Genomic DNA, 17,097 nt, shown 5'->3' on the forward strand with positions numbered 1-17,097 from the left:
GTGTATTCACAGATCAGTGGTGTTGCCAGCTGTGCTGTGCATGTTATGTCAGTGCCTGATACAGAGCAGGAGCTTTATAAATGTATTAAATCTAATAAGAAGCTGTGTTCTTAGATACAATTAGATGGCACCGTATAACTGTTACATCAGACAAGATTCAGTGGGAAATAACCTGAGAATACACTTTCACTTACCTGATTTTCAGCTGTGTATAAATGATTTCCTTATTTGCAAAGAGCCTCAGAAGCTTCAATACAAAGTTTTATCACAAAAGGTCTGATGATCTAAAGGTCTCTGGGCTGGAGAGATTTAAAAAAAAAAATGCTCACCAGTACTTCTATTTTCTTGGTGGAATTATCTAAAGCCACTTTTTACACTGAAATCAGGGTGTCTCGCTAAGGGGCATTCACTGTATTTTCATATGAGAAGAAAATGCATATATTACAAAAGGGCACAATGAAAATCGTAATTTTAAAACTATACAAAACAAATATTTAATCCATTAACACAAAAATACACAGGAAACTTGTCCTTCTGGGATATGTAGGATTCGGATGGAACTCACCGCAGAGACTATTGGAAACAGGATGCGTATTGAGAATCTTCAAGGGGCTTTTGTGATCGAACATTTGATTGCCAAATATCACTCCGGAAACATCACATCTCCTGTTCAGCCTTAAGGGGTTTTGTCTGCTGCGGATCCTTCACCAGCCACAAATTGAGATACTGGGGCATATGTATCAAGCTCCGAATGGAGCTTGATGTCCCGTGTTTCTGGCGAAAACACAGTTATGAAGCAGCGGTCACAAAGACTGCTGCTCCATAACCTGTCCGCCTGCTCTGAGCAGGCGGAGAGACATCGCCACAATACAACCCGATCGAGTACGATCGGGTTGATTGACACCCCCCTGCTGGCGGCTGATTGGCCGCGAGTCTGCAGGGGGTGGCGTTGCACCAGCAGCTCTTGTGAGCTGCTGGTGCAATGCTGAATACGGCGAGCATATTGCTCGCCGTATTCAGCGAGGTCTGGCGGACCTGATCCGCAGTGTCGGATCAGGTCCGCCAGACCTTGATACATATGCCCCACTGTGTTTACAGCGTACTGATTGCTGTTTAAAGGTCAGCCTGCCTACTTGCACTTTTTTCGCTAAGAGTGCCATCACACTTGAGTACCCATTCACTTGTTGGCTTTTGCATTGTTTCACATTGCCTGAAAATACTACACCATGAGGGGCTTTCTTTTTGTTTTCATATTCTAGATGCACTGAATCCCTGCCTATTCACTGACTTTTGATCATCACTAAAGACTTTTTTTCTTACTATTATTTGCTACATTTTTTCAATTGCTGTTATCACGGTTTTTTATATTTAACTGTTATTTTCACGTTGTTAGATTTATTTCAGATTGTCAGAGATATTACACTGGTACACGGATTTTTATATTTATATATATTCATATCTAATCTGTTTCTAAGAATTTAGCGTCCCCTATTTTTATGTTTTTACATAATTTTCTGAAAGGAATAAATCATGTTAAATATGCACAGCGTAAATCGTAATGTAAGTACACCAGATGTACAAAAAATACATCGAAATTCATACTTGTACAAAATGCAAAGTGTCATTTTTTTTTCATAAAATGGGCGTACCATGGGCGTGTATGAAATTGTCTCTCAAATCCCTGTATAATTATCTAAACATTTCCACCCTACAGATCCCACTTTTTTTTCTCACAACTTAAAAATGGGGCGAGCTTTTATCAAATTACTCAAAACACTAATTACTTTTAAATGAAAACCTTTGCATAGGAAATAAACAGCAAATGTACGGTACAGTGAGCACTGAAAAAAGCATATTTTGATTTGTATTAGGCGTAATATTAAAGTTTAAACATTCACTGGTTTCATCCTCCATTGCAAACTTTTACATAGCAGAGCGCTCTCATTATTTCTATGGGAGAGAGCTCACCTCTCACAGGGACAGCCCATTTTCTTTGTTAATTGCACAGAGATTGTTCTTGCAAGGCTAAATGTGGTTTCTCACAGTTTTGCTTGTGAACTTTCCTCAGGCTTGGCCAACTGTTAACTCTTTCTCATTCTTTAAAGGGACATTAAACCCAAATGTTTTCATTCAGTTAAAGAGCACACAATTGTAAAGAAAAGAAATATTTTATGAAATTGACATCATTCTCATGGTATTCTTTCTTAATAGCTATAGTTTATTGGAAGCAGTTTTGCTTGTGAGCACTAGATAACAGCAGTGTTTTCACAATGTATAACAGTGTTAAAATAATTCTTGTGAATCTGTAACCATATATTGATCCAGGCATGTGAATACTTCTGAGCCTCCCAGCCTGTGTTTCAACAAAGGATATAAAGAGAATTAATTTGGATGATAGAAATACATTGTTTGTTTGTTTGTTTTAATTGTACGCTGTCTGAATAATGAAACATTCAGGGTTTCATGTCAACATGCCCCCAGAGGAAGCCCTCATGTCATAATCCACCCTATGCAAGGGGCAAACAAAATCCCTTTAAGTGTGTGTTGCTGTTAGCGCTTCAGGTTGTTTTTCTCACTTTTTTTGAGCCACATGTATCCAGTTTAACTTTTGTCTGATTTGGTTTTATTGAGGTCTTCTTTTGCTGAGATCCTCTGACTCTTCTTATTTTTAGAAAGTAAATAATACATCTAAGCTTGGTTTCTCTCAAGTGAAGAGGCTTTGTTTTCATATAATCCCCTTTCCTTGTTTTTGTAATTTTAGATTCTTTTTTTAGGTTGCAGACCTTTAGTTTGTTGGAAATCATTTTGTAACCTCTTGGTGTGTTAGATATTTCTTCTGTTCTGTTCCAGAGAAGATTTTTAAAGACTTTAACTGAGGTTTAAACAGAGTTACAAACTATTTAAGACAATATAAAGTATTTTCTTGTGTACATGCGTCAGTACAATATTCTACTTTAAACACTCAACAGCGATGAAAATGTTATAATACTTAAAGGGACATTAAACACTAAATACATGCTAGATAGAATGATGCATTCAAAGAAAAGATTAGTCCATGACTAACATGTAGATGTATTTTTTAAAGTTTCCTTAGTTGTTTAAAAAGTGACAAAATAAGTGTAAAGTTTTAGTGTCTATAAAACACTGGGAGCTGCCATGTTGTAACTTGTGTTACCTTCTCTGCTGTGGCCAATTAGGGACAGTTATACATAGGTCACTATAGTGTGCAGCCAATGGTTGTGCTGGATTTAACTGTGTTCTGCACTTCCATTTCTAACAGGAACTGAAAAGCTCACAATATCAGAATGGAATTATAGGCAAAGAGGACAAAATAAATAATGAAAGTACATTGCAGAGTTGTTTTATTTATATACAATTTATCATTTTATATTACCATCTCAAAGTGTTTAATGTCCCTTTAAAGGACCCTATTTGAAATCTAAAGTAATATAAAATATAAAGCACAAAGTGTAAATGTAACAATATTCTCATGTCATACAGTGCTATATTGCACTGGGCTTGTCTCTCCTGCTCCCCATAGAGAAGTATAGCAAAATGTATATCTCCTTTCTTGTGGAAGGAAGGTTTTTGTTCTTTTTCATAAGGTTGACAGGAAGAAATAGAAAGAAGTTGTGGAGCAGAGCTAAAAGAGAGGTTGGACTTTAAAAATGGGGAAAAGGCTTTATGTTCCATGTTGCCTTAACTATGGATTTATGAATGAATAGTGTAGTTTATCTTTCAATAACATGACTTTGTCTGTGCTTTAACATCTACAGAATTGCCATTATGTTACGTAGGACTTGGAAGCTTTGACTTGTTACCAATAACTTACATGTGTTTGTTTTTTTTAGACCTAAAATCACATCAACATATTACCTGAAGAATCAGATGGTTGCATTTCTCAACAGCTGTAATATTAAAATAATTTTACAGCAAGTGGTGCTGTTACTTTATACGAGGGGAGATGCTAGGATGCAGACAGACCAGGTACTTCAGCTTATGGCTACATTCAGTGACTAATATCCATAATCCCCCCCATGCACAATTATTACAGTTGAGCACTGATTTTTACCACATGACAGAAATTAATGCCCACACAACAGTGATTTTACTCTTACTGGATGCCAGTAACAAACACAAAGTTGCAACTGTACTCAATCCCCTTGGCTGCCATAAAAGACAATAAATGTACCCGCAAATAGACACAAACAGACATGCTAAATTCACAGCCCCACATAAACAAACACATATACATACACATATAAACAGGCTAACAAACACATATAGCCAGGGGGGAAATATCTCAAAATCATTAACCAGTCAGAGGAAAAGGGTTACTAGTTCACTCCATGTTCATATAGGTAAAAGCCTATGGGCTCCATGTGCTAAGCCTGCATTGGAGCCCTTGCAGGGCAGGTTCGCAAATGCAAGCCCGCTTCCCGTTATCTAATTAGACTGATGCTTCTTACAATCGCTGCCATCTCCGATTGGCCGAGAGAAAACACCCCCCGAACTTCCTCGCTCAGGGTGATTGACAAGCGCGAGAGAAAGGGCAGCGTTAAACACTCGCTTGAGTGTGTATTGATAGACGGACATGCACAAACAGGGCCAGCTGCCCAAGTGATGTAAAGTAGTATGGACAAGTTCAGAAAGTTGAGAACCTTGTCCACACACTGTTTAATACGTTTGGCCCTAAATTTTTATTTACAAAAAAACAAGCAGTGTTTAATGTCTCTTTAATATTTGTTGAGAAGAGGAATGGAAAGTGTTGCAGAATTTATTGTATGAGCCATATATTTTAAAGGCAAATAAACAGAAGGCCCATCAACTCAAATCACACACTTCAGCCCCTGTTTCATGGATTTCTCCAATTAACTTGTTGTAAACATGAATTTCAAATAATCAAAACCTTTTTTTTTCTTTCAGGAGTAGGTACAGTCATCTAGAATAATTTAACCAGCAAACTAAAGTCTTTGGTTTAGGACACATTATTACAACATAAAAAGAACCTTTTTTACCAACAGGCAGCTGTCACAATACTTACCAACTAATAAATGAGACAAGAAAAAGAAGTACAAAGAATGCTGAATTAATGCACATTTATGTCCTGCAAATAATTCTGATGGCTTTAATCTTAAGATAACATTCTGGAAGTATCAAAGGCGGAACACAACACAGAAAGCCGCACAAGTCCATAAGCAGCACCTGATTCTGGCTCATGAGAATGAACTTAGGGGGTTGTTGCCATCATTAGTAACCAGTCTGTTTTATTTTTTTAATAAAAATATTTATATGTCCCCTGTTTTCCCTGCACAATGCCCGCCGTTTATATAAGACTCTTTTACAACCATGGAAGTGTCCCAGCGTGCATAAAACACTTTACAGCTGCCTGTATCAGAAACGTTTCATCTGTCTGCGTTCTTGGCGCTTCTGACGCTTATCATTTTGTTCTTGTTGGGGAGGAGCATTAGAGGAGTCTGCTGCAAGCCAAGGGCCAAGAATATTCACCCACAGCAAGTACAGAGCACGGCCAGGAGCCTGCAATAAGGGACGGTAAACGATGAGTAAAACATGAGATTAGTAAAGGAATTAATAACTGCAAGTGAAACTATCTGATCAGAAACTTTCAGTTCAACAATTTATGAGTTGAAAGAAAAATGTACTAAAATAAACTAGAAATAATGTATATAAAGGGGCGTTATTATATTTTTTCCTTTCATAATTTAGGTAGAGCATACACATTTTAAAAATCAAATAATATCAAATTGACTTCTCTTGGTATCTTTTGTTAAAAAGCATGTATGTAGTTTCAGGAGAATGCACTTGTCTGGATCACTATATGGCAGCAGTTTTGCAAGAACACTTAAGAATGTCATATTTGCAAGAACACTAGATGGCAGCAGTGTGCCCTGCCATGCAATGCAGACACGTGTACTCTAACTACCTAGGTATGTTCTACAATAAAGAATACAATGAGAATGAACAAGATTGATGATAGAAGTAAAATTGGAAGCTTTTATAAAATTGTATATCCCTTTCAGCTACTATACAATAACACTTAATTTGTAATCATATTAATTGCAAATCTTACCAGCAGCCAAAAGTACCAAACGTATAGTGAAAAGCAGCTGAGAACCTGCACGATGGCTGTCAGTAGAACAATGTCTTTTAGGTGTCTAAAGAAAAAGAAAAACATAATATGAGGAAAGAAATGTAAGAAATAGAGGATTATGTAAATTCTACTGTACAACAAGAACATATGGGTAAAATAAAAGTGAAAGGACAAGGATGGATAACAGATGGAACCGCTGGATAACTAGTAAGAAATATGCTCAGAGTCATGAGGACAACACAAAGTTCTGACTTGACCCATCTACCCTTTTCCAATACCTAACTAATAAGGATCATCACTGAAGTACAAATTTTTATGACAAGATCGCTGTTATTCCCCAGAAGCTCAGACTTCAGCACGATGGATGTGGGTTATCCAAAAAATTTCATAAAAAAATAAAAATTAAAAAGTACAGAAAAGATAAAGCATAAATGTAAGGTGAGAAACTGAAGATAAATCACACAGAAACTAGAAAGAGGGCAGCTGAGTTATTTGGTGATAAGTAATTTAGTCTTCAGAGCCGTTTCTATAATTTAAACTAAATTGTAATAACTACTATGCCTTATAGGAGGCTGAAAAAAGGTTATCAAGAGTACAACAAGGGGAATACACTGACAGCAGCTGGTGCTCACCTGGGTGAGCGTACACTCACTCTGCCATTCCTTGCTCCATGTTTAAATCTATTCCTCCATCAAGAAGGCTCCCGTCTTCAGAGAACGATGGCTGGGCCATTCCACGCATGGAACGATAAGATAAAGTATACACTGCCCCACTGAATGCCAGCACTGCCTGAGAAACAGAAGACAACAACGTGTGATTCTGATGCTGGACAATCACAAAAACAATTACACCCTGGCGTGTTAAACATACCATATGCAGCAGTGAATTAATCAGCAATTATGCAAAGAACAAATATAACTGTGTTCAAAAGAAATGCTAATTAACACCTATCGTATGCTTACTGCCATTAGGCTATTGTTTACAAATAGCTCCTTTGCCTTTATTTTGTCATATAAAACAGCAACTTTTCCTGTTGAAACCTCCACGTATACTAAAATTGTCAGTACATGAGTACTGGCTACAGAAAAGTGATTTACATAACAGACATCAAAACAAATAAGTCTCACAGAGGAGGTGGGAGTAAGAAACCCCAGCCCTTTGTAAAGATTGTTGCTAAATCAATTTTAAATATAATTACATCTTATCTGCTACTTGCCTGAGTACACTGTACCTTTAAGCATGAAACATTAAAGACAACACAACAACTTCTATGTATAAACCTGCAGAAAACTAAACTGACATACTGAGTCTCAGAAAGTTAATAACATTTGAAAATACACTTCAAAATATTTTTAATCAAAATCCATATTGATAGTTTCATGTACAGCAAGTACAACAGCAGCTACACTCAACAGTCTAACTCCCAACTATATTTCCTCTCTCATCTTGAAATATTCCCCATCCCTTCCTCTTCAATCAACCTCTGACCTACGTCTCTCCACTCCTGTTATCTCTACATCCCACTACCGTCTCCAAGACTTTGTACATGCTGCTCCTGTCCTCGAACTCTCTACCCCGCTCCATCAGACTGTCTCCAACCTTGTATAGCTTCAGACGCTCCTTGAAAACTCACCTATTCAGAGAGGCTTACCATCTCTCCTCTATCCCTCATCCAAACCAAACTAATACACTCACTGCAATGAGCTGCAACTACAACCGATGTAACAAGCTACCCCAACCTTATGTCTCTGCACCCTAAACCTGTAGACTGTGAGCTCTCCGGAGCAGGGCCCTCTTCCTCCTGTACTAGATTTGTTTAGTTTTGTTATGTTTTTGTATTTTACCACAAATCCTTGTCAATGTATACCCCTATCATTGTACCCAGCTCTACGAAATTTTGCGGCGCTATACAAATAAATGATAATATTCATGCCTATGACAAAACACTAAGGGCCAATGATCAAACGTTTGCATGCAAAAACATGAAAAACCATGTTTAGCCTCGCAGGGAGTCTTCATATAATTATCAAAGAAAATGGGCTGTCCCTGCAAGTGGCAATATATCTCTTATAGAAATAATGAGAGCTCTCTGCTATGTAAAAGTTTGCAATGGAGAAATAAGTGCATATGGCATATGTTTAAACTTTAATATTACGCCTAATACAAATACGCACTGTACATTAAATATGCTGGGGCCCCATCCTGGGATAAAATAGTACTTAAGATTAGACGCTACTACAATATGTCAGCACAAGCAGCTATAATACAAGATAACCAAGAAACCTTTCAGAAAGTTTGGTATTATTGGATCACATATGAATCTATATAATACAAAATTCACAGATAATTTACTACTTCCACTACATAACTCCTCATTCCCAATTATTAAAAGTTACCCTGTGGCCTTAGGGGGTCCAGTCCAGAACATCTCAAGCTGTATGTCGTGGCCAGAGGACAGTCCTCCCTCTCATTACTTTTTATTTGTTCTCTGTTTTTACTTTTATCTACCTTCCTCACTTTCTATCTTTATCTTTTCCACTCAAGAAGGTCTTACTTTACATTGTTTGGAAGCTTAGTGTGTAACCAAATAACACTACTCAGCTATAGTTAAATTGAGAATTTCTTCCAACTATAAGTATTCAATAGACTCATCCAATATATCATTCACCATAATCTTTTTTTGCCACGTATTGCAAAATGATGTATCTGGACGTTTCACGGCAATGTATTTCTTGTCTTATTGTTCTCAAGACTTTCCTGTATTTTTCTTATGCGCTTATAAAAAATAAAAATTATTTCATCTAAATATGCTGTTATTTTCAGATGTATAGGTTTTCCTTTCAGAGTAATTAGGTGTTTTAAGTATTTTTTATAAAAGATCGCTACCTGTTAAGTTGCGGAAAAAAACTGAAAGATAAAGATAATTACGCTCGGATTTGACAATTTCATATACGCCCATATTCAGCCCATTTTATGAAAAAACAATTACACTGAATTTACACTGAGTATGAATTTCTATGTGTTTTTTTGCCCATCCAGTGTACTTAAATTACAATTTACACTGCACATTTAATATGATTTATTCCTGTGTAATTTACATACAAATGTTATGCTTTTGTTAAAATACGATTTTTGGTGAACAATTAGGCTACAATTTTTGATGTACCATAACTACACATTTTTTTCCCTGCATATTTTTGTGTAAATGGTTTAGTTAGATATTTAAAATAATAATTTTCATTGTACTGGCAAGCATTCTAAAATTTTGCCAGCCAGCAGAACTTAAAGTGACCTGCAAATGTTTTCATTCATGATTTAGAAAGAGCATAACATTTTAAACAACTTTCTAATTTACTTAAATTACCTAATTTGCTTCATTCTCTTGGTATAATTTGTTGAAAATCATATCTAGATAGGCTCAGTAGCTACTGATTAGGGGCCGTACATAGATGCCTCGTGTGCATTGCTATTTTTTTGACAAAGGATATCTAAAGTATGAAGCAAATTAGATAATGGAAGTAAATTGGAATGTTGTATAAAATTGTAATTTCTTACTGAATCAAGAAAGAAACATTTTGAGTTTTATGTCTCTAAGATTATCAGGCACATAGTAATAAAAGTGAAGGAGTACTCACCCAGCTCCAGAATGTAGCAGAGCTGTAAAATATCACCAGGGTAACAGCACCATATAATACCTAACAGAAACCACAAAAGTAATTAGCAGCCAGCATCATTTAAAAAAGGTCAGAATTCACTTTAGCAATCAGTAAGAAAACCTTTAGGACTCTATATTAAAATAAAGAAAGCATAAAATTAGGAGCCAAAATAAATGTTTCTTGGAAGTAAAGTTCACTAAGTTTGTAGCTCTGGCGCTATAGAAGGCGCTGGTATTTAGAAACTTGAGATTTGGGGTATAAACTCAGCAACATGAAATACACACATCTGTTGTGGAAGCTGCAAGTGTTAAGATGTACTACACTGAAATGTACAACTAGCTAAAATCATCTATTTAAAACCAATATATTAATAAATAAAAAGTTAACCCTCTCTATTATAATCAATTTGGGGAAATATTACATTGAGCAACCGCTTATTCACATACAGACAAAATGGGAAACCCCAATAATAAGTTAATTTAAATGGCAGTAATGCTAAAATTAAACTTAAATGGATTGTAAAGTATGAATTATAACAACTTTCCAATTTCTGGTATCAATTTTAAGTAGTTCTCTTGGTTATTCTTTAAAAGTACATTCAAAAGGGACATGATACACAATTCTTTTCTTTCAGGATTTAGAAAGAGAATGCAATTTTAAACAACTTTCCAGTTTACATCCATTATCTAATTAGCTTCATTATCTTGATATCCTTTATTGAAAAGCATATATAAATAGGCACATTAGATGCTGATTGGTGGCTGCACATAGATGCCTCATGTGATTGGCTCACCCATGTGCATTGCTATTTCTTCAACAAAGGATATTTGAAGAATGAAGCAAATTAAATAATAGAAGTAAATTGGAATGTTGTTTAAAAAGTATTCTGTATCTGAATCGTGAAAGAAATTTTGGGTTTCATGTCCCTTTAAAACAACAACTTTTGCTTTTTTTGTAAACATTGTTTTTTGTTCCAAATTCTGTAACCCGCAAGTGCTGCAAATCAAAGAGCTGGTTTAGGCATTTGCAGTATTTTGAAAATCCAGGTTACAGATTTTGCTTGTTGGCCTCTCTAGGAAGTTAGGGACACAGCACAATTTCTACAAAAAAGCAAGAGGTGTTTAATGTCATTTTAAGTAGTGAGTAAGTAAAAAGGTGTGTATTGGGTGAAGCAGAGTATATGGGTCTTACAGTTGTTCCCAGAATGATACGAAGGTAGAAACTAAGCGTCTCCTTATTCTCCTCATAAATTTGCTTTTTTCCTTTAGTTCCAACTTTTCCTTTGGGCTGAAAAAATGATAACATTTATTAGATATTTCTCACCTACTAAAGAGAATGCAAAATGTAAACCAGTACCCAAACAACTAACAGCTACTCTCATTTTATACTTTATGCTGCCCAAACATGAAAAGGATAATTGTACTTGTTAGAAACACATACATGGGTTACATAGGTCCTGCCAGAAGCAGATGAAAATGCAAACTAGGGCTGTCACGGCAATTCAGCAATACAGGCCAAATGCAACTAACATTGCAACAGATTGTAGAATCAAAATTAGTGTGAAACAGTTTGAGTGTTCCTGAAAGTTTTAAGAGAATACTTCAATAACGTAAGATTTAATGAATGTCTGGAGAAAGCAGATATCTCTTGTAAGTGTAATACATAAACAGAGTGCAATATGATTTTCTAATAAATCAAACTCTTCTGTGATGATAATCTATGCCTTTCTTTTTCTTTAACTCAGCTGTGTGACTAGCGCCGATTGGTCCCCAGTGTTATTTCTGCTACAAGTTTACCCCGCCAGACATTGCTGAATGCCGACAGCTATTTAAAGGGACAGGCAACACAAAAAATGTTATTGTTTAAAAAGATAGACAACGCCTTTACTAGCCATTACCCAGCTTTGCACAACCAGTATTGTTATATTAATATACTTTATAACCTTTAAGCCACTACATTTCTGTCTGTTTCTAAGTCACTAAAGACAGCCCCTTGAGCACATGTTTTGTATTAGCTTTTCACAACAGGGGAGTGCTAGTTCATGTGAGCCATATAGATAACATTGAGCTCATGCCCGTGGATTCTAACAACACAGCACTAATTGGCGTAAATGCAAGTCAATAAAGTCATGTGATCAGGGGGCTGTCAGTAGGTGCTTAGATACAAGGTAATCACAGAGGTAAAAAGTATATTAATATAACTGTGTTGGTTATGCAAAACTGGGGAATGGGTAATAAAGGGATTATCTTTTTAAACAATAATTTTAAGGTTGACTGTGCCTTTAACATTGCACAAACAGTTCTGGTGAACTGCTTGTGCAATGCCGCCCCCTGCAGATTCGCGGCCAGGGGGTGTCAATCAACCCGATCATATGAGATCGGGCAGATTGATGTCTGTAGCCTCAGAGGAGGCGTACGAGTTAAGGTGCAGCGGTCCTAAGACCGCTGCTTCTTAACTCGGCCCTTAATAAATTGGCCCCATAGTATTAAAGGGTTGGCAGTCTTAAAATTACATGCTCTAACAAATTAGAGCATGCAATTTATTTGACCAAAATTGTCCTTTAATTGCAGATGACAACCATGTGTCATCAACCCAGGAAGTAGTGGTGCTTTCTGAGTTTATTGTGAACCCCTCCATACCTGGTGATCAAGTGGCCCAGCATTGTGGTCACCAAAGCCCAGAAGTGCTAGGTAGCTGTGCAGGACTTAAAGTGATTGTAAAGTTGAATCAATTAAAGCCCGGTATCTAAAAAATACTCTTAAAAACAGGAGCACTTTGATTCATTAAACTTTACAAACATAAAAAAACTACTAGAAATAATAAACTTTGCATTCAGATGGCCTAAACAAAACCTCAGATACTTAGGGATTAATTTGACTGCCAAAACATATCAATTATATAAAGAAAATTATACTCTCATGTTTAAACATGTTAATCAATTGATGGATAAATGGTCTAGATAAAAAATCTCACTCTATGGTAGAATTATCACGACTAAGATGACGATCCCCCCCAAAATACTTTATCTGTTCAGATCTCTACCTATAACAGTCTCATTGGTTGAATTACGCAAACTTCAGAAAGATATACTTCACTTTATATGGCAAGGTAAAAAAGCATGCATAAATAGACAAATAATGATCAGAAGCAGAGTAGGAGGAGGAATAGGAGTCCCTAACTTGACAGCGTATTATCAAGCAGCAAAAATGGCACAAACGCTCCACTGGGCTAAACTAGAGGGAGATAAGCAGTGGGTGGATTTGGAGTCTAAGATTATAGGGATAGATAGGATAGAATCCTTTGGACCCCTAAAAACAAAAGACCACGGAGACAAGGAGTATTTATAACAATTGAACATACAATACAGATATGGGACAAATTGACCCAAAAGTTTCCTGTATTAAGCTGAAACTCCACACTCACTCCACTTGTTGAACTAAACTCTCCAATAGAGAAAACCTCGGGAAGCAAATGGGTCAATAAAGGATTATACCGAATTGCAGATGCATTAGTGAATAGCAAACTCCTTTCCTATGACAACTACTTAAAACTCGACAGTACAGAAGGTTATCAATGGTTCCACTATCTACAGTTAAAATCCAGGGTGGGTGAGGTGTTGGGTGGAGAGGCAGGCGAGAATCGTACTAGGTTTGAGGAATTATACAAACAAAACCTCAGATAGATTGACAGCGTATTATCAAGCAGCAAAAATGGCACAAACGCTCCACTGGGCTAAACTAGAGGGAGATAAGCAGTGGGTGGATTTGGAGTCTAAGATTATAGGGATAGATAGGATAGAATCCTTTGGACCCCTAAAAACAAAAGACCACGGAGACAAGGAGTATTTATAACAATTGAACATACAATACAGATATGGGACAAATTGACCCAAAAGTTTCCTGTATTAAGCTGAAACTCCACACTCACTTCACTTGTTGAACTAAACTCTCCAATAGAGAAAACCTCGGGAAGCAAATGGGTCAATAAAGGATTATACCGAATTGCAGATGCATTAGTGAATAGCAAAATCCTTTCCTATGACAACTACTTAAAACTCGACAGTACAGAAGGTTATCAATGGTTCCACTATCTACAGTTAAAATCCAGGGTGGGTGAGGTGTTGGGTGGAGAGGCAGGCGAGAATCGTACTAGGTTTGAGGAATTATACCTTTCTAAAAACGTTATAAAAAGCTTGATCTCCAAGTTGTATTCAATCTTTAACACAACTAATAGATCCACTAAGTCGACCTTCATGTTAAAATGGGAGGATGAGCTAAATAATACATGGTCATTGGAGCAATTGGAGACAAACTTATTTGTAGGTACAGCCTTCTCAGTGAATGTCTTCTTAAAGGAAAATTTCATAAAAGTAGCGTACAAATGGTACATCTACCCAGTAAGATTCCACAATTCATCAGAATCAGGAAGTCAACTATGTTATAGAGGTTGTGGGGAAAGGGGCACATATCTACATATGTGGTGGAGTTGTCCCAAAATAAGAGGCATATGGGAGGAAACAGCAAGATTTTTAGGAAGGTTATTTTTTAAGGAAATAATGCTTACACCAGAACAAGCTCTTTTACACTAACCCCCCCCCCCCCATCCTATGAATATGTATTAAACAAATTAGAATACCCCTATCATCATCATTAACAGCAAACATCTTGGACAGGCAAAATCAATTCATAGCAGAATGGGAACCCTATATAAATGTTCCATGAGGAAACAAGAAGGGCGAATAGAGAAATAGAGTTAGGAACATAAGTAAGAAAAAACATACTTGGATGTCTATGATTGTTGTGGTAGAGTCTACTAGAATTAACTGTCTTTATTATACAAATTGTAGCATTTTTGTACAATTGTGCATTGTTTTTCTTAATATTGCACATGTTTTATATATTCTAATAAAGAAAATTATTTTGTTAAAAAAAAAAAAAAACTTTACAAACATGTTTTGTTTTTTTTAAATACCTTTTTGTTACGGTAAACAGATCACCTATCCTCTGCCTACGTCTTATTCTGTATTTTGCAGATTCATGACGAATCTGGCTTCCTCCAATCATTGAGAGACCCCATTGGCGTCCACGCAACGATTGGAGGAAGCCGGATTCGTCATCGATATGCAAAATACAGTCGGAGATGCAGACAGAGGATAGGCGATCTATTCACAGTTACAAAAAGGTATTATTATTTTATTTTTTTTAAAGTGTTTGTAAAGTTTAATGAATTAAAGTGCCCCTGTTTTTAAGAGTATTTTTAGATAGTGGGCTTTAATTGATTAAACTTTACAATCACTTTAAGGGAGCAGGATGGAAGGGTAAGTATTTAAACACCTAAATCTCAGCTCCCTTAAAGGAACATGAAAACCAAAAAAATTATTTCATGATTAAGGTAGAGCATACAATTTTAAACAACTTTCCAGTTTACTTCTATTATCAAATTGTCTTCATTCTCTTGGTATCATTTGTTTCAGGAGCAGCAATGCACTACTGGTTTCTAACTGAAAACATGGGTGACAATCGGTATATATATGCAACCACCAATTAGCAGCTAGAACCTACGTTCTTTGCTGCTCCTGAGCTTACTTAAATAAACCTTTCAGTAAAGTATAACAAGAGAAGGTATCAAATTAAATAATAGAAGTAAATTGGAAAATTGTTTAAAATTGTATGCACTGTCTGGATCATGACTGTCTAATTATGACTTTACGGTTCCTTTAAGCCAGGGGTGTCCAATAGGTAGATCGAGATCGACCAGAAGATCGCGAAGGCGCTGCTGGTAGATCACGGCCAATGTGATCAAAATGATGTGGTCAAGTTACACAATCTCAATGGTGGGACGTGAGTAGAGTATGGTTGCTAGGGATACCACTTTATCTACCACAGTGTGTGAAGGGGCGGGTAATTAAACAGTCTGATGGTCGGACACCAAAAGTGCTACAGGATTGGATCATGAGGGACATCGATTTCAACCAATCAATGTAGATGATTTTTGAACGACAACACAATTGTCCTATCAAAAGCATGGTTGAGTACTCCCCCAATGGATATGGCAGTATTGTATAATTAGGAGGGTAAGCGTCAATAGATCAAAAAAAGTAAAGGTGGAGGCTGCTGTGCTATTATAAAGGAACAAGTCTAATTGACGTCTGGCAAATGAACGTGTTGACCTGGTAAGAAATGATCTGCATGGCGTGCTATTGAAATTTATTTGTGTAAGCCTTACTGGGTCATAGCAGGCCAAGGCACAAAGTAAAAGGGGTCAGTGGTAGGAATGTAAGCTTAGGATCTGACCCATTTTTAGTGAGTAGATCTTGTTGAGCTGGTCATTTGAAAAGTAGATTCAAACACAAAAAAGTCTGGGCACCCCTGCTTTAAGCCCTATAAACCCCCAAGGCCCACTGTTTGAAAGGCAATTGTCAACTCTTTCAAGAAGCATGGGTTTAATGTTTAAGAAATATTTAAAAATAAATATAATGCAAACACTTAGCCACACTGTTTGCAGGTCATACAAAATGCCTAGAAACCCATATAACCCCTTATTTTAAAGCCCAGAAGCCCCTCTTAAAAAAATCCCCTATAAGGGCTTTTTATATACAGTTGGTTACTGTGGTAATAAATGATCACCAGGCATGTATAAATGTGTATTTATTTGAGCTGAGGATCATGAGAGCCGGTATGTGCAGATCAAAGTTATATACATGTCAAATATTTATCTCACTTGCTAGTTATTATAAAAAACACTCCATAACATTGTATGTTACAGTCTCTTCCCAGTGCATGACTATGTGTCTCCAGCTCCTAACTGCTTTAACTTTTCCTCTTTCTTTTTAGGCCCTAATGTTATCACAACATGATTCCACGTTTTAACGTAAATCTTTCTCTTCAGTCTATCCGTGGTTTCCGTCTGCCTTAACACCTTTCACTCACCGCCATTGCACTGAGATCCTGACAGCTCTAAGATCACCAGCTCAGCATTCAGCAAAAATCCGACGCGAAACGATGACATCAGAGCAAGGCAAAGTGCACCATCCCGTAAGGCAATAGGTGATGACGTCACGTTTTCATGACACCTAGGTGGTTAAGCGTTAGCAGCCATTGTTAATGGGGGCAAACGTACCAGTTAGGTTGTCTTTCTCCTTATCTATTATTACCGTGATATTTGAAACATATGATTGATGGAGGCACTTATTAATAGTCTTAGTCCATATATCCCTGGTTTATCACTCGGTTACAGTTATGTTTTTATTTCGCCTCGGACTACAAATACAATGGCCGAATTTATTATTTATTTGAAGAACCTTTCATGTGTTTTGCGTATTAAATACTA

General features: G+C 36.6%; 1 protein-coding gene across 1 annotated transcript; it reads right to left on the reverse strand.

Annotated features, from left to right (window-relative positions):
* Positions 1-4,719: 4,719 nt before the first annotated feature.
* On the reverse strand, positions 4,720-16,794 carry TMEM208 (transmembrane protein 208). Its single transcript, XM_053702873.1, has 6 exons — positions 16,698-16,794; positions 10,960-11,055; positions 9,748-9,807; positions 6,765-6,901; positions 6,092-6,176; positions 4,720-5,538 (listed from the first exon to the last, which is right to left on the reverse strand). The coding sequence occupies exons 1-6, from the start codon at positions 16,701-16,703 to the stop codon at positions 5,395-5,397; spliced, it is 528 nt and encodes a 175-aa protein (XP_053558848.1). The 5' UTR covers positions 16,704-16,794; the 3' UTR covers positions 4,720-5,394.
* Between the last annotated feature and the right edge of the window lie 303 nt (positions 16,795-17,097).

The sequence above is a fragment of the Bombina bombina genome, chromosome 1 (assembly GCF_027579735.1).
Source record: "Bombina bombina isolate aBomBom1 chromosome 1, aBomBom1.pri, whole genome shotgun sequence".
Classification (NCBI taxonomy): domain Eukaryota; kingdom Metazoa; phylum Chordata; class Amphibia; order Anura; family Bombinatoridae; genus Bombina; species Bombina bombina.